Source organism: Nelumbo lutea, chromosome 5 (assembly GCF_056320005.1).
Source record: "Nelumbo lutea isolate HS-2025 chromosome 5, American lotus-T2T, whole genome shotgun sequence".
Lineage (NCBI taxonomy): Eukaryota > Viridiplantae > Streptophyta > Magnoliopsida > Proteales > Nelumbonaceae > Nelumbo > Nelumbo lutea.
The window spans coordinates 31,238,842-31,258,051 of NC_142688.1; the positions used below are offsets into that span (position 1 = coordinate 31,238,842).

The window sequence follows — 19,210 nt, forward strand, 5'->3', positions numbered from 1 at the left end:
AGCTTTATGAATGTTTGATGTTTCAGCTCTTTATTTGCTTATTTGAATCATTGAAGTCAAAAATCATGTAGTAGAGGTCCAGCGGCGACACTTGTTGGGAAAACGACAAAAGATATCTTTTTAATTAACAATACTTGATTTGCCATAGGAAGCATATCAATAGCAAAGCCTAAGACCTAAGAGTATAGGATCAATGACCCTTCTACATCGCCGAATCGCGACATTGAAAGACTCTCAAAACTCTCTGCTCCATGCTTCTTACCTAGATCGACAACTCTGAAAGACAAGAGGAAGCCTCTTCAAATCGAAGACGATGAAGAATCTAAGATTTCTAAGAATCTGACATCTTTGACTTCTACATCGCCGATGTCCCATACTTTTGATAGACGACGAAGACAAGAAAGAGAAAAGGCAACCCAAGAAGAGAATCCAAATGGAGTTGTTACTTAATAGAAGAAGAGAGTGACAATGGGAGCCCTGATTTGGAGAGTTTGTGTGTGTGTGAGAGGAGCCGGAGGTGGAGGGGGTATCACAGTGGTAGGTTAAGGACCAAATTAGTCTGGTTTGCTGTTGAAAGGAAGAAGACAGAAAGGGTAAAATTGGGTTTTAAAAAAAGATATACGCCATCTGTATACGAATTTAACGGTATATTAATGGATGCAAACGGTAGGGGTAGGGCTAGTCAATTGTCAAAAATAATAAGGGTAGCATCAGTCAATTTTTAAGTAGTAAGGGTATACTTAGTCAATTAGCTAAACCATAAGGGTAGTTTAAGAAACTTACCCTAAAAAAATCTATATCTACATTAGAAAGTAATGACTATTTAAATAAATATTAAAAATATATTTAAAAACTCAAAGAAAAATATAAGTTTGTAATAAATCATTTTGATACATTCCTAATGTTACATATTCATCATATTAAGCAAAAATAAATGTGAAAATAAGAATTACCTTTATTAATGTTGAAAATGGAATACATGATTTAAAATAATAATTAAATAGTAGATCAACACATGATGTTATACTTAAATAATAAAATACATGAAGTTCTAGAAAATGTAAAAATTTGTAGATAAATTTGGGCATATTATATAATATTATATACTCAACATAAAAAAATCTGTGATAAATGACAGTTATTCTCATTAATGATGGAAATGGGATAAAAATTAAGAGAAAAAAATAATGAGCAGTAATGTATAACACATGACCCCACCAATAATCATGTCAAATAGTTTAATGATTTAATTAGCTAGGTCACCGTATACAAGTGGTTTGGTGGTCAATAGACCTACAATCCTGAATTGGGTGGTGAATTGATCAATCTAATCAATTGATTTGACCACAATATTAAAAAGAAGAATTCAAACAATATATTGTAATTACATTTCTTATTAGTAAATAAGTAACTTTTATTATGTCATAAGTTAAATAGTAAAAAATAAAAAAGTAAAATTCTTTTGTAAATTTTATAGAAAATTTGGACATGCATTAATATTATTTATTCTTTACATTAAACAAAAAATATATTTGAAAAGTGAGAATTATTGTTAATGAAGATAAAAATAGCTAAAAATACAAAAAAAAAAATTAATGTCTTAATCATAGTCCATTTTCTTGGTTAAATAGGTTAGTGGTTCAACTGGTAAGGTCATTTAGTTGTTAACCAAGTCTTTTTTTTTTTTTTTTTTGCAATAAAGTGGTTTAGGTTACAATCTATGGAAAAAAATATATCCAATTAACAAACTAATAAATCCAATTCTATGGTTCAACCACATGTTGAAAACATTGAGAGAAACTATTAAAACATTTAAAACTAGGTTTGAATTGAAAGACAACATATCCACCAGTACACCATGCTTTGATCATTTTCTTTGTTCCCTGAATTCTATTTAAAACACTAAAGTTTTATTATCGCCATCATCATTTAAAACTGCCACGTGCAATGCACATCCACGTTTTACTAGTTATAATAAATAAGATAAAATAAAAAGAATCCAAAAGGATATGAATAAAATAGTAATTGGAAGTGCTATCTTCGATGGTGAACGATAAAGAAAATGTAAATCTACAGCCTACCTATAGGCTATAGCTTGTGCTGAAATTTAATTAATTATAATAATAAGGGTGATAAAAATGAAACACTAGACCACTTGATAAAAAAAAAAAAAAACTCTTAGTTTAATATCTTTTCTAAGAAACTGTTTAATCTAAAGGTTTAAGCTATTGGGTAAAGTCCTTTAATAAGCTTTTAGTTTAAATGTTTACATATGAAAGCTTTTGTTGGACTTCATAGACAAACAGATACCGATCCATAACTTATGCTGAAATTTTGTTAATTATAATGGGAGGGATAAGGAAGTATTTGACCTAAATGTTAAGATGTTAGATGAAGTCATAATAAACAGATCATAAATGGAATTTTGTTCTTTCAACGTACACAGAACCATGATTATAGATGTGTCCTTGATGTGACATTTTGTAGGAAAACAGTAAACAGTTGAAAATATTACACAATCTCGCCATTGAAAGCTGGTTTATGAGCAGGATATGGAACAAGAATTCTAGGTCAATTCAGCGATTCAAAAGTTTTACTCTTGGAGCTATACCACCACCCATACAAACGTGATTGGTTTCCACTTTACTACCAAATTAATACGCGTTCCTATCAGATAATCAGACTGAATGGCTAATAAGATTTTGGTGAGCTAGGGTTCATACTTAGCATCTAAGTATACGCCAAACCCAATTTGTTTACATCCTTCAACTCATCGATTTGAAACAAATTATCCTTTCCATATGTCCAAATCTTGTGGACCAAAGAGGGCATTGAGTAATCGGGTATCCAAAGCAATGATTTAATTCTTGAGTAAACTGTACATTGGGTTGGATGCATGGCGGTTGATATGAGAGTACTTTCCTAGAAGAAAGAAATAGATAGATGAATAAATAAATAAAAATTTAAACAGAAATATGGCTACTATGCTGTTAGGATTCTACGTGAAGAGAGAAAAGCTACGAGGTCAGTGCCATTATTTGGTGGAAACCAAATCCACCATCTCTTTCCAGGAATTAATATTATTGGCGTTTATTTCTATTTTCAACTAATTCCCAAGCAGGGAAACCTTCATTTTCCATTATCGCTTTCTCATGTGAAATCAGATTTGCTTTTTCAACTAAGAGACGAGATTTCATCATGTGCTTATATAGAGAATCAACTGATTCCAGGAAGGCGCGTGATACCTTAACAAGAACTGATAACTAATTGATGATATTCATAAAAAAAACTCACAATTGGTTAAAATTCTTCTAGAATCATATATCTATGACATCATAGAATTTGTAAAAAAAAGTATTAAATGTAATAAGAATTTAGGGCCTATTTGATTTACAAGAATAGGGATTTATAATTATTTAAACTATTTGATTGGATGAAATCAAAATCCAATTCTTTTCCCAGTGGAATGGCATTCCTCTATTTGAAAGAATTGCCATTTCCTCTCCCTCCCTTGGGCATGAGAATTCCATTTCAACTAATTTAAATTTCGATTCTGATTCCGATCTAAACCAAACAAATGGGGGAATGGCATTCTTCCATTGGAGAGAATGGCCATTCCCAATAAAAGCTTATTCTATGGGTCATATGGTGACCAAGTTTAAATGGATTTCGAATCCTAAAGTATAAAAAAAATAAAATTGAACCACCTAGTAGTTCAATCATCTAAATCTTTACTCAAACCAACTGAGGAATGCATGCTTAATCTTTGAAAGCAGACATTTAAGGTGTATAAGGTTTCAATTTAAGATAAGGTGTATGAGTTTTTTTTTTTTTTTTTTTTTTCCATCTTGGTGTGTTGGAAGTCCAAAAAAAATAAAAAGAAAATACCTTTAATCAATCTTTAAAAATGCCTTGTTGAGAATGGGATTTGAACCCACGCCCTTTCGGATCAGAACCTTAATCTGACGCCTTAGACCAACTCGGCCATCTCAACTTATTGGGCGAATTGTTTTCAATTATTTCTACAATTGGTATTGCAGTTGTTTAACACAGAAGAATCGTCAAATCCATACAATATCCCTAGACAAAGCCATAGATATCCCTTCAGGGGATGAGTGCAATTGTCTCAAGGAAAATCAGTTGCTTCTACTCCGAGTTGCGTATCCTAACATACTCACTAGTCCACTACTGTTTTCTTGGTGCAGCATCAATAGATGATGATTGTTGATTTATGTTAGTAATTAATGATTCTTCTGTTCACTTTCAGACGAAATGACTAGCAGAAGCCTTTTTCGTGCAAGTGTTGATCAGTACGACTGATAGCTCTCTAATGAGCTGTTTATGTCAAGTTGCTTTCAATTCTTCCCTAAGAAAACACGAAATTGTAACTGTTGATTGATCATTCTACCTTCATCGTTAATTCATTGGCGAGAAACCTCTTTGGAAGCATTTGTGTTAATGCAAATAAAAAATTGCATTGCAATCAAACACAGCATAAAGGTGTCGCCATTGTGCCTAACTATAACATATATTATATGAACAAAAGTATAAAACAATGATATTCTATTATTTTATACATTATTAGCTTCAGTTTCTTTCTGCAAGCGAAAAGAGAAATTTAAATAAATAAAAGGAGACGCAACAAATTGTGAAGGGAACTATTCCAAAACCATGCACAACCATGAAACTAACAAAATTTTAAGCCCCTATCTGTTTTCCTAGATTTCACTCTCCCTGGTAAGTGAGGTTCTAGCATGAAAGAGGAGGGAGATAGAGACAGAACATTATGCCAACTTACCTCCAACCAAATATCAGCAAACAAAGGGAGCCTTAGTATCATAGCTTGTTGGGTTTTCCAATTTTCTATCACCAAATGCATGGAATAGATGCTTGTAGTAGGAGTGTCAAAACAGTACAATTGTATTGATTGCAAGTGGCGATCAATATACCATTGAAAAATATTAAAACCTATTTTTAACCGATTTCATAATATTTATCAAGTGCCCATTGAACGTGGTTACTATATTGTGCTTAATAGATCCAGTCAAAAAGCCTGCAAATCAGAGAGATCGAAAATTCTACCTTGATTAAACAATATATAAGGCTGAGTTTGGAAGGAGTTCAAAAACAAATATATACAGTCCTAACACAGAAAATAATACAAAATATAAGGTTTTGCACTCTACAAATTTGTGTTTTTATTTTTTCCAAAGTAAGCTAAGCACCAATAACTGTAGAGAGAGAAAGTGTATATAGCAGAATAGATTTCGTTATGGTTAAGAAAAAAGAGAGCCAGCAAGCATCCTGTCTAATCTTTAATTTTCATCAATGGTGGTAATGGGCCAAGGGGAGGAAGCGTATAATACAGGCATATCCCCCCTTTACTTCCAAGTCAAGATGTAACAGGATGGAGGACCACCACAACCCTATTTCCTGCGAATATTCCAAATAATTCAAACACATTCTTAACTTGTTCTTCTCATTAATTCACTGTGTTTTATTACTGGTACTGGTAATAGTAGGGTCGAACCTAGTGGGTTGGGCCATTTGGGATTTGGGTTTTATGCCCTAATGATAGGCCCATTTGAAAGGATTTTCTATCAACAATCACAGGCCCATTTTGTTGGATGCCCTAATACTAGTGTCTAGCAGAGGTTAGCGTTAACACCGCTACGCATGCATTCAATATCCGTGTTGGGCCGTTTGCATACTACTACTGTCTACAGGTGAAGGTGATTGTTGTTTGTACCAATGTAGTCAGTCTGGGATAGGATAAAAGCCGAAATGCTCAATGGGTCACGGTTTTACCCGCTAACCAGTCAGTTGGATCGTTCGGCCGATGAAAACGTACCATCAAAGCTTAATGGGTCACACCTACGCTTTGGTTAACCGAACCTTGGAGTGTTTCATAAAACCAAATCGGTGTCATTGGTTTTTGAAAATCCCCAAACCAAAACCGTAACAAATCAACTGATTAATCGGACCAGTTTTGGCGATTTGTTTTTTTGGTCTTTTATATTTATAGTATATATTTTATAAATAAATATGTATATATAATATATTATAAAATAAATTATTATAAATTGATTTGTAGTACTGAACTAATTGATTCAGTTAACTGGATTTTTTTATTCGATTTTTTCAGTTCCAATCTTTTTTGGGGGTTTTATGAGCACCCCTAGTCACACCGGTTCAAGACACAATTTGTGCCTTCTATAAGTTGTTAGTCAGGCTCAGTTTGGAAGGTTTTTAAGCTACAGTTTCCATCATTCAGATATGTGGATTTTTCAAATTCAGATACATGGCATTTTCTAAGAATTTGTTGTTAAAGCGCACAATCCACTAACAGGCTACAGCTCCCCACCATTCAAGCACGTGGCCTTCTCATTTTTCTGGAAAGCTAGACACGTGACACTTTTTTAGAATTTGTTGTTAAAGCCACAATTCATTACCACCATTTTCAATCTATTTAAAAAAGATGTAGAAAATGCAAACTGATTATCCACAACCACTTCTACTTACATTCTATCAATCTCAGTTAATCATTAACCCTATACATATCATAACAAAAGAAAACTATCCATATTCTAATAATTATTGAAAAACTATTTTTAGAAATAAATATTTCCTAAAATTTTAACATTATTAATTTCATAATGCAAATTTAATATTATGATTCCCCGTACTTAATACGAGGTTATTCAATAGTATAAATATGTAAAGTATAAATACATACAAAATAATACAAAACATAAGGTTTTACACTATATATTTGTATTTGTACTCCTTCCAAAGCAGTACAAATACAAATATGTACAGCATAAATACATATAAAATACTACAAAATATAAAATTTTTCACTCTTACATATTTGCATTTGTACTCCTTCAAACTCAGCCTTAGCAGCTACTTTCCGGTGGGTTCTCATGAGGTAATTAGTTTTCCATACCAAATTAGTTAAGTTTTACATTTTGTATGAGTTGGAGTTAGATCAGTCAAGGAATTTCTAAATGCAGTGAACTGATTAATAAACTATTAATTAAGTGCCTAGATAACCAATAACCCAATATTATCGGGTTCAGGAAACCTTACCTATAATGCCTTAAGGTCTAACCACAACAATAAGAGGGGTGAAAATGGTCTCAGTTATCGAGGACTAGAGGCTTTTACACTGATATTCACCTAGAAATAAAAAGCTTTAGATGGGGGGAGGTTCATGGCTCTACAATCAACATAACAGATAAACAAAATACCATTCAGTAGGGTGGAAAATAAAAATGCCTTGTTGAGAGTGGGATTTGAACCCACGCCCTTTCGGACCAGAACCTTAATCTGGCGCCTTAGACCAACTCGGCCATCCCAACTTTATTGACAGAGTAAACTGCATAATCTTATATTAAATCTTTGTCATTGTATGTTCCAATTTATTTATACATGAAATGCACTAAATCAAATATGCAAATATGCAATACGTGGGATGCTCTACAGGATGGACTGGGCCAAAACAAGTTCAATCCTCTAATGGACTGGGCCAAATGCAAATACGCAATACATGAAAACGAGTTCAATCCTCCAATACCATATATGGGATGCTCTCATTATTTCTTGTAATCCAAGCCCAGCCAAAGGAAGATGGACCTTGATGTTCGTTTGTCTGGTTTGCCCATCATCTATATATATATATATAAATAAATGAAACAAATGCTTCCGAAACTATTCCACTAGATTTCTGCAGTTATTACCCATCCTATATCAGCCACAATAAGAGTGATGTACCATAAAAATTGCATTAAAGTTAAGGTCTGTATGGGTGCCCTTAAATTGGAGGGAAATTTTGGGTTCTCCAATGATAAATTTGTGTATTAGATTAATACAAAATATGAAGATAAATTACAAAAATGAATTGTTGTAATGAAAAAAAAATAATAGATGAAACTCTCTTTGATTTTGCTCAATCACATAAGCAATCTTTGATCAATGATCAAATTTGATTAAGACAAGGATTAGTGGTGTATTTTTCGTACTTCTTGAAAAATTGATGTAGATTTTCCACTATGGGCTTCATGTTTGACCAATTGTGATGTTGTGAAAAAAAATTATCTAAGAAAGGCCTTTCATGATGGTTTAATTTCTCTTAAACTCTTGAATCCAAGGGGTGTTCTTTTTCTGGATTTTGAGAGGGGGGGGGGGGAGATGGTCAATGGGATTAAACCAAGAATCTCATTTTTTTTTTTTAGATTTATGTAGGAACTAAGGAAAATTTATTTTCCCCATCTTCTAGGTGGATAAATAACTTTTCCACTTGGGGAGAAAGTTGCTAACACTTGAATGAGACAAAAATGCCCCATTTAATAATGGATTTTTATGGCTAAAATGGTCATTGCCTTATTTACATGGGAAATAAAAGAACATGGGTAAATACATTTACTCAAGTAAGTCTTTCCTGAGAAACACTTACCTGGGTAACTTAACGAAAAGCAAACGGGCCCCAGTGTAAAGTAGAAAGGGATAGGAAATTGTTTCTCTTCCTTTTCTCCCTTGAAATGAAGTTGGAGTAAACTTGCAGGTTTTGTAGTTTGCAATTCCAAAGTGTTGATTTTACAAGAGTGAAATAGCACTCAAATATGTAAGTGAAAACCGAAAAGAAACCCACTTTCTCCCTAGATTTTTTTTTTATGGCCTAGAATTAGGGTTACCATCTCGGTTCACTTTACTAACCAATTCCATGTAAGTTGAATGTCAGTTACGTTAAATCTTGAACATGTGTAAAAAAAAAAAAAACACAAAAAAAAAACTCTTGAACATGTTATATATTATGTAAGAATTAGCAGTTTTGCCAAAAGATCTACACTATTATAATAGGACATGAGCCTAATTAGACCTGATACATTGGAATCCTTGGGCCATAGATCATGTCTACATTAATTTAGGCCCAAAACCTATGGAAGCATATAATAACTTCTTGAGTTCTTTGGCTTAAAAATTCACATGTCTACCATTATAGATTCAAACCATTCACATTTTTTTTTTTGGGTAATGCATTTACATTAAAATTAATCCTCTAAATATAAAACATGTAAAATTTGGGCACAGTGATTTAACGGAAATGCACGGTTTGATTTACCAAATATGTAAAATTTGGGCACAGTGATTTGAGTTACCTAACATACCCAAGTCTATATTTGAGCACGGTTCGAACAATTAACATGCCGGTTTAGTAGTTTGTTGACCAAAATCAACGGTTTTGGGGGAAAAAGTGGTTTTGGAGGAAAACGGAACCGGTCAAGTGACCGGTTCCCAGTTTTTCCGGTCCGACCGTCTGGTCCGGTCTAGTTTTGAAAAGAGTGGTTTAAACACTCCCAAGGACAATGGGTTTTATTGGTTCAAAACGTGAATACTATTTAGGGTCCGTTTGGTTTGTAGGAATAATTTGGAATTAGAATTGGAACGGATCATTTCAATTCCATCTGTTTGGTTGGATGGATTTGAGATTCCATTCTTATTCTTGATGGAATGACATTCCCCTCATCCCCTTTCCCCTTTTTGAGAATAAAATTCTAATATAGTTGATTTTAGTTTCCATTGTATTTACTGTTTGAACCAAATAAACTATGTAAATAGATCATTCCAATTTTGATTGTAAGGGATTTCAATTTGGATTTAGGTTCCAATTTCAACTATGAACCGAATGGAACTTTGGTACTTGCACAAACTTCTGACTTTTCAGAACCATGTAGTCTATAGATGGTCTACCTTTATTTGCTCGTTTGAAGGCCCAAAATCAAGAAATTTGTTAAAAATGCCAGTCCTCACAATTAACAAGATGAAGATGAAGTATTCTATTGTATCAAATGGGTTATCCTTCTTTCTTTTCATGATGTATGACCTCATGATGATTGTTTGCAAACAGCTCCAATATAGATATTTCTTCTTATCATGCTTCAACGCCCCGAACGGCTGAACCACAGGGCCCACCATTTGTTTCTTTGAATACAAACAGTATCCATATGTTTTGTTGGGGTCTCAATCCTAAATCACAACAAGAGGCTAAATATGGATGATAATTTTTCCCCTTTTTCTAGTCCTCACATGGACCCGCTTAGGGATGGGGATGATTTTCCCATCACAGGGATGGGGTGGAGATGGAGAGAGTACTCTCTATCTTGAGGGGTTCTCGATCCCCACCTCATAGGATCCATGACTGCTTATATGTATGTATGTATGTATATTAGTATTTAAAAAAAATATGATTGAATATATTTGGATCTTTTTCTAACATGATTGTAAATTTTAAGTATTTTATTTTTAGTTTTTTAATGATAAAAAATAAAATCAAAATGATTAACATCATAAAAAAATCATGGGGAGTGAGAATCCCTGTGGCGACGGAGATGGGGATAACCTTGTCCCTACCAGGAGGGACGGGAACAGGGATGGGGATAGGGATTTTTGCAGGGATGGGACTCTCCATCCCTGCCCTGCCCCGTTGCCATTCCTTAAGACCAAAAAGACAACTAATGGCGAAAAATAATGACATAAGAAATTCTTAACAAAATTAAGCAATATTCAGTTTTTAGTTTTTTTAAGAGTAAAGTACAATGCATTCATTAATATTGATTGATTGCATATTATGTTAAAGTTTGGTTATTTTTAATTGGTTCACTTTTCACAAAGTGTTTTTTCACATTTAACAAGAAATGGCCAACAAGGTGCCAAGGTCTCATCTAATCGTAGTGAAGACTCGAGATCAAATCTTGCTTGCACCTGAGTTAGGGGGTTATGGATTGGGGGATGGATTACCCTCTATCCCCACCCCATTGTGTAGCCATTCAAAAGATAAACAAAAAAGAGTGACCATCCCAGGTATTAGGTCATGCACATTAAGAAAATATTGAAGTTTCAGGAGGCATACATATGACATTATCAACAATTATTTTTTTTGTGAAGTGAAATAGTAAATTTATCAGCCTAAAATACTTGATCTATATTTTTGCCCCTTTATGATGAAGATTTTGTTTCCTTGAATTTATTTATAATGCCCTACCATATGGATAGATTTAACCGAATTGTCACCCGGTCAAGATTTCATGTTTGGTTCAGTTAAGACCTATTAGATGGTCAAAAATTGTTGACTTGGTTAAGAATTGTTCAATTTAAATGGTTCGACTATGAACCCATTAGATCTGATGACCGGATCACAGGTTGCACATTGAATACATGCAAACTTTTAGAGGCTATAACTTTGCACTTCGATGCTTGATTGGTTTTTTTTTTTTTTTTTTGCTTTGTTTTAGGTAACGTTTTGAGATTTATGCATCCCAAGGAACTGTAGGTGCCTTGTCCCGATATTTTTGCGAAAAAATACATTTTTTGGTCTCAAATTACAATTTTTAATATTTTTTATAAATAAAAATTTAACAACATATAATAAATATAAAATAATATATATAACATATCTAAAACATATTTCTACATTATACACACACACACACACACACACACACACACACATATATATATATATAGCATAGTCTGAACCGTTCTACCAGACCGATCGAACTAGTGACCTACGACCTGGAGGCAAAAACAATTCGGCCTATTTGTTTGTTGACAGCTAGACGCCACATAAGCAGAATAGTAAATAAACATCTTGTTGTTGGGAGAAATGTTAAAATGAAGCTTCCTCAAACGGTTAACTTGCACATAAACCGAGATAAACATTTATCGGATAAATAGGCTTACCAAATAACATTTTGGTATAAACTCCTACATGGCAATGAACTAGCACCATTTATCAAAGAAATGGAAACCATACCAAACACCATCATGGTCTTTTTTCTGTCTCAGAAATTAAGAGTAGACGCACTCATTTCCTATTTCAATCGATTTAGAAATTAAATCCTACTTATGCAACTTTTGACCTTTGAAGACCTCAGATTCGTGACCAATTATCAACACTGTCTGAACAAGCCATTACAGTGACACATTGGGAGTATCTCTTCATGAATGACAAAGAGGATGTTCCCAATGTGCAATGGCAGTGACTCATTGGGACAGTGTTGGAAAAGTTCTATTGGTAGTAGATTCCTATCCTTGTAGTTTATAGATGGGCCTCCTTTTTTTGAGTTAGCATCTGCCCCTCATAAATGTTTCACAGCACATTCCAACTGTGTATTTATAGCATCTCTCCCAATGAAAATACCGGAGATGTTCCCAGTACACAGTTGGGATGTACTGTGGGGCACTTGTGGCGTGCCCTCTGAGGGCAGATGTGAATTCCTTTTTTTTTTTTTTTTCTCATTGAAAAGGCCAAATTTCATTTCAAAATATCAAATCCTCCGTGGAACAATCCAGGTGAACTGGAGACAAAATTATGCAGACCGAGTTAGGCTATTTATTACGAGTGAATACACCAGTAATCAGTACAGTATGAGGCCCAAATGGGATCCACAGTGAATACTGACGTAGATTTACATGTTTTCGTCTCCAATTAATCCGAAATCCCTTAGAAGGACAAAAATCCAGAAATTTGGTAAAAATCGAACAGTTCATTGCCGGCCCTCACAGGTTCCTTACTAATATGGAACCGGTTGTCCTGCCTTTGGTGATAATATGACCTCATGATTTTCAGCAAACATTTGCAAGATTCTTTTGTTTTATTATTTGTCAATTCAAGGCCCTGAACCGCAGGGCCCATCATTCGATTCTTTGGATGCAAGACACTAAGAAGCAAATCGAGCAAGTAATCGAATTGGATACGGAGATAACGTAGAGGTTTGATGGAGAACCCCAAGGTAACACAACTAATGGATAGATTTAATGTAAATAAAAATTTCTTTTCAAAGATTATGACTTGTGAGAGCACTAACCGGTTTTTAGGTTTTTTTAGATGGGGATTAATGGGTGAGAGATAGGATGTGCAGGAAATATGGACTCCCATCTGAAGTGTAGTTGAACTGAAAAGTTTACTATTTTGTCTTTTAATGAATAAGTTTTGAAGAGGTTGTATGCTCTTTAATGGTTGAAGCTGAAATTGGGTATGGGTTAGTTCGGTTTTGTTTTATGTTCTAAGTTATTTGGCCAATTGAACCAACTTGATCGGGTTAGGAAGTTAGTCACCCAAAATTGACCGACTAATTGTAAAAATTGGTCAATTTGGGTTGTATTGATTTGGATCGGTTTTTTGTTTGATTGGTTGGTTGAAAATTTTTAAATTTAGAAGGTAAATTTAATAAATAAAAATTATAATATAAAATATTTTAAACTAGAAAATATGAGAATTTTCTCACTTTTCTATATTAAAAATATAAAATATTAATATATATCTATAATTGAATCGATTCGGCTTTACTCGATTCACAAATGATCAAACCAAAACCGACTTTACATCTCAGGTTAACATAAAAATTAAACCGAAACCTACCAAAATAATTAGAAAACCGACAAACTCGGGTCAGATTGGTTGGTTTCATAAATTTGATAAACAGCCCTGGATTACTATATCATTTAATACTTTATTATTTAAATATTTTATATACTAAAAGACAAAACAATAAGTTGTTCAGTTCAGAAACTTCAGTCATTATCAAATGGCCCTAAAGAAAATATTGGAGCTTCAGCAAGACTTGATATGTAAAAACATGTCTATGATTTAATGAACAATTAATTCTTTGTAAAATTAATATGAAAAATTTTAAGACTGAAACATTTGATCTATGTTTTGGCCCCTTCTACAACGAAAACTTTGTTCTCTTTGTGTCCATTTCTTGCAATCTGAGCATGTTCGATGAAAATAAAAATAACAGAAAAACCCCTAAATTGCAGGATTACATTGAAACATTTTAGACCATCCGAAATTGCAGGTTTCATATTATTATAGAAAATAATAAATTAGTGGGGCATTTCGCATCATTTTCATATACATGTTGTGTCAGCATGGAAACAAAATAAATAAATTAAAGAGATTTGATGCCTGAAAAACAATTGAAGCAGAGGACATAAGAATCAAATTAGTCTCTAGTTTTCAATAAAAGGGGCCCCTTGAGTCTTATCAAGTAGCTGGCTAGAGCTATATTAATATAAAGGGTCTGGGGGATTGCATTTATTTTAAGGAGGTTGATATCAAATAAATAAAAAACTCATTCCTTATGGTAGGTTGCTACATTGGATCGATTCGTGAGGGGAATTTCATAGGATCAACTGATTAACTGAAAAACAAAAGATGAAGGGAAAAGAAATCATACTTGAGTCTTAGGGTACGAGTTGGGTATCCGAGTTGGAGAATTTACGGAAAAGTAGGGATAGGCCTGACGTAGATTTCTGAATTCTATTATAAACATTCAAAATGTCAAAACTTTCAATTTTATACACCAATGCCGTCTATGAATTGGCATCAATTTTGAGTTGGCACCCACCCCAACTGTACTTTCAGCCTAAAAATTCTGACCCTGGGTTGAACTGTCATTCTCCGATAAGAATTTACAGTGTTGGTTCTGGACTTTCAGGCCAAGCCCATTTGACAAATCTCAACCCGAGCACATCCGAGTTGCATCTCTAATGATTTCTTTCTTTTACTTCCAAAAGTGAAGCTTTTCAAATACATACTTAGTTTTTAACATCAAATTATAAAATTATAAAGAGGATTTTTGAGTTTATAGATATCTCTTTGGTTGAGACTGTTTTGAGTTAAAACAATCATAAAATGTTTCCACTTGAAACATAAGCCATAGGGTATTTCTCACCAAACAGGATTCAAATACAAAAAGCGGTGATTGTGTTTAAACTTTAAAGAATTAACGGTGTTTAACTCAAACTCAAAGCATTAGTATTATAGGTTGAAACACCAATGGTACTAACAATGTCAATAGTTGAGCCAATCAGGACTCAAAACTTGCAAATTGCAATCACCATTTGGCTCTTATACAAATTAATTGAGCTCATAAAAAAAGAGAATCATATGGTCTGTTGTCTGGAAATAGATATATCAAGCCTGGCTCATAAATAATTTATTCGTAACGATCGACAAAAGCATGCATCATCATTCAATCAAAACAGTATTAATCATTTCATTCAATTTAATTTGGATGGTATTATGTGATTTGGCCAATACCATTCTGTCTTGGAGGTCTGGCTTGATGGTGATGGGCATCATTGACAAAAGAGAGTAACCTTAAAGCCATCTTGTGTTTGTGTGCAACAAAACAGATAACTTGGTTCACAACTCACAAGCCTGAATCTTTCATTCCAATTGGTTGATGATTAAGACAATTACTTTCTATTCACAATATACATACATATGTAATGGATGGTAGAGAATCCATCACAATAGGGAAGAAAAGTTATTACATTAAATAGAAAATGACAAGCCCAACAACCTATCAGCTTCACCTAATTATCAGATTTTGTATGCTTGAAATTCAGATACAGACCTTCATTAACTCTCTCTATATACATAAAAGCACAAAATCCCTTGTACAAGAGTCTGGAACGAATAAGGATTTTCTATCTACCAACAAAATGTGGCCAAGGAGGAAGCAGCTTCTGGGGTTGCATCAATTTCTTCTAGGGTTCCTTCTGTTAAATGGCCTCCTAAGTTGCAGAGCTTCGGTTCGTCATAGATTTGTGGTAAGTTAATTATCATTACATACTACCAACTACTCTGTAATTAGATGGAAGAGTGCTTCGACAAAATGCAGGCAAGTGTTATTGTATATTCCTTGCACAAGTTGATGCTTGAGAAATCATCAATCTGCCATGATATAAACAACACAGACTACTTGTGAATTTATGTATATATCTATGGATGATATTCATCATAAGATTTTAACGTAGGTTAAAGAAGCCCAGTACATAAGGCTGTGCAGCACGAAGAACATCTTGACTGTAAATGGAAAATTTCCAGGGCCGACTATACATATTCATAAAGGAGAAACCGTGATTGTCGACGTCTATAACAAGGGAAACTATAATATCACCCTTCATTGGTAGGAGCTCCAGACAACTTCTTCATGCATCTACATCTATGTTGTTCTCTCTCTCTCTCTCTCTCTCTCGTACAGATAACAGATAACAGATGACAGAAAGGGAGGTTGATTTGCAGGCATGGAGTGAGGCAGCCGAGGAATCCATGGTCAGACGGGCCTGAATATGTGACACAGTGCCCCATTCAAGCCGGAGGAAAGTTTAGCTACAAGATTATATTTTCAAAAGAAGAAGGGACACTGTGGTGGCACGCCCATAACGACTGGAATCGAGCCACAGTCCACGGGGCCATCGTCATTTATCCCAAACATGGAACTACTTATCCTTTCCCCAAACCTTCTTCCGAACAACTCATCATTCTAGGCGTGTACCGACTACTATATATCTGTATTGATATTATTCTAGTCACCCGTTTGGCTCATTTGTAGGGAAGTTCCACCAATTAATCTCTTCATTTCAAGGCTACCCACCTCGGTTTCCGACTATTTGATCAAGTAATGCACAAAATGAAATTGAGCTCAGACTTATGAGATTTGGGTCGAGCTGAATTCAAACTCAAATCTTTAGCTTGAATCAAGATTGAGCCTCTTAATTTATTGACGAATTGAGTTTGAATAACCAAGTATTCAGCTCGGCTTGTCTCTGAATCCACTCCTAAATGAAATTGCTTTCTTTTTCAATGGAGGCCACCTAAGCTGCCATATACTTAGAGATTCCTGTAAACTCAATCGACCTAATCAACCTTGGAATGAAAGCACAAACATCTCAAATGTTGGGTTTAATGGTGATGCAGGAGAGTGGTGGAAGGCAGATGTGATGGAGGTGCTTCAGGAAGCCAGAAAAACGGGAGGTCAACCCAATGCCTCTGACGCTCTCACCATAAATGGACAACCAGGCGATCTGTTTCCATGCTCAGCACCAGGTAGAAAAGCTTTAATTCCGCCAACTTCATTCAAGGGATCCGACTTTTGTCAAATCCATGACCCAGCCCAATACTATTATTTACCTCTTTTTATTTGCTTATTTATTTACAATTGGAATTGGAAGATATATTTATTTGTTTATTATTTAAAAGTGGGTGTGAATCTCACCATAAATGGATTTGTATCATATTTGGGCCCAAAGTCATGCTATGCACTTGGGCACTAATAGAGATGAGCCAGCCCATAAGAATGGGCCCACTACAACTTCTTTGTAGTTTGTAGATGTTGTATAATTCTTACAGTTTTCCTTCTTTATAGAAACATTTAGAATTCTGGTTGAGCAAGGCAAGACGTATCTACTCCGAGTAATCAGTGCAGCAATGAACGACATTCTCTTCTTCTCCATTGCACAACATAGCCTAACAGTAGTGGGAACAGATGCGAGCTACACTAAGCCATTAACAAGAGACTACATTCTGATTAGCCCAGGCCAGACCTTCGACGTCTTATTACAAGCTGATCAACCTCCAAATCAGTATTATATAGCTGCCAGAACTTATTCAACTGGCCAAGGTGTTAGCTTCGATAACACAACGACCACAGCAATAATCCAGTACTCATCAGGCAATTACAATGCATCTGGGTCGCCCCCATCTCTACCTGTTCTCCCTTATTACAATGACGCAAATGCTGCAGTCAACTTCACAGGCGCCCTTAGAAGCTTGGCAAATGAAGAACATCAGATTGATGTCCCATTAGCTGTAGACACTCGCATTGTCACAACCATTTCCATTAACACACTTCCATGCTCGAACACCTCGTGCATCGGCCCCAATGGGACACGACTGTCTGCTAGCATGAACAACATAAGTTTTGTGAACCCATCAATTGACATACTAGAAGCTTACTACAATCGGATCACAAGGGTTTATGGAACAAATTTTCCGAGTCGGCCGCCGTTTCTGTTCAATTTCACGGCCGATTCCTTGCCGCAGAATCTACGGACACCAAAATTGGGTACTGAGGTGAAGGTACTGGACTTCAACTCCACAGTAGAACTTGTGTTTCAAGGGACTAACCTGGTTGCAGGAGAAGACCATCCAATGCATCTACACGGATATAGCTTCTATATGGTTGGATGGGGTTTTGGAAATTTTGACAAACATATGGACCCCAAGAGATATAACCTTGTGGATCCTTCAGAACACAACACCATTTTAGTGCCCAAGAATGGATGGGCTGCCATTCGATTCCAGGCCGACAATCCAGGTAGGCTTTTATTCTCTACAGCCCACCATTTTATTTGAATTTTAGTTTAAGAGAGAGAGAGAGAGAGAGAGAGAGAGAGAGAGAGAGAGAAGCAGAGGTCATTGGCACTGAGTTTGATCATTGATGGGCTGTTGTGTTTCGACTTTCAGGGGTATGGTTCATGCATTGCCATTTGGATCGTCATCTTATTTGGGGTATGAACGCTGTGTTCATAGTGAGAAACGGTGCACAGGAAGAAGAACGTATGTTGCGTCCTCCTCCAGATATGCCTCCTTGTTGATTCCTTTGCAATTTCTTGGGACATCTCCAGATCTCCTTCGTTTGTTGGGTTCTTTTGGATCTGAGTTTACAGAATACTACATACATCCTTTTTGCACTTGGGCCTGTGGTTTGGGCGACATTGGCCCATTCCTTTTAATAACCGCATAAAAAAAGCATCTCATTCTACATAGATCCAAATGAACATGTTTGGATGAATTTTACACTTATGGCCTCGTTGTTTGTAGTGTAATTTCATTTGTAATAATACAAATGCATGAAAGTACAAGTGAAAACAATGCAAATTCTGGTTTCCCCTTTCATTTTATGTTTTGTTTTACTTAGGGAAGCAAGTACATCCAATCGGATTCAAATAAGGGTATATCTGAATCTGATAGGACCTGATAAACATGGATCTGAATTCGAATATAACAAAGAAATTGGATTTTTGGATCCAATCCAATTCAATTTGATTTCTTAAAAAATAATAATAAATTGTTAAAAAATAAAATATAACAATTTAAATAAAAAAAAAACAAAAACTACAAATATATTTTCAACTATTTTCATCATATATATACATGTTTTTTATAAAAAGATAAATAATATAAAAATTTTATAAAAATATAATATAAATAATATATTTATAAATAAATAAATAATATATATCAAATCGAATCTTTTCTCCGATCCAAAATGAGACTATCCAAATCCAAAAATACAATATCGAACTTTGAATTGGATTGAATCATGATCCAATCCATTTGAACCCCTTATTT

General features: G+C 34.6%; 1 protein-coding gene and 2 non-coding genes across 4 annotated transcripts; 1 reads left to right on the plus strand and 2 right to left on the minus strand.

Annotated features, from left to right (window-relative positions):
* Nucleotides 1–3,913: 3,913 nt before the first annotated feature.
* TRNAL-AAG (transfer RNA leucine (anticodon AAG)) lies at nucleotides 3,914–3,994 on the minus strand. Its single transcript has one exon. It is a non-coding gene; the product is annotated as a tRNA-Leu (tRNA).
* A 3,289-nt stretch (nucleotides 3,995–7,283) lies between these two features.
* Nucleotides 7,284–7,364, minus strand: TRNAL-AAG (transfer RNA leucine (anticodon AAG)). Its single transcript has one exon. It is a non-coding gene; the product is annotated as a tRNA-Leu (tRNA).
* Nucleotides 7,365–15,323: 7,959 nt separating this feature from the next.
* On the plus strand, nucleotides 15,324–18,754 carry LOC148851440 (laccase-15-like). 2 transcript variants are annotated; one of them, XM_088944532.1, is made up of 6 exons: nucleotides 15,324–15,624; nucleotides 15,832–15,983; nucleotides 16,100–16,344; nucleotides 16,775–16,903; nucleotides 17,223–18,173; nucleotides 18,323–18,754. In XM_088944532.1, exons 1-6 carry the CDS (start codon nucleotides 15,358–15,360, stop codon nucleotides 18,451–18,453), a joined length of 1,875 nt encoding a protein of 624 aa, XP_088800658.1. In that variant the 5' UTR covers nucleotides 15,324–15,357; the 3' UTR covers nucleotides 18,454–18,754. The 2 variants fall into 2 exon arrangements, with proteins under 2 accessions (XP_088800658.1, XP_088800659.1); XM_088944533.1 differs by having other exon boundaries at nucleotides 15,375–15,624; nucleotides 16,100–16,174; nucleotides 16,773–16,903.
* Nucleotides 18,755–19,210: the final 456 nt, after the last annotated feature.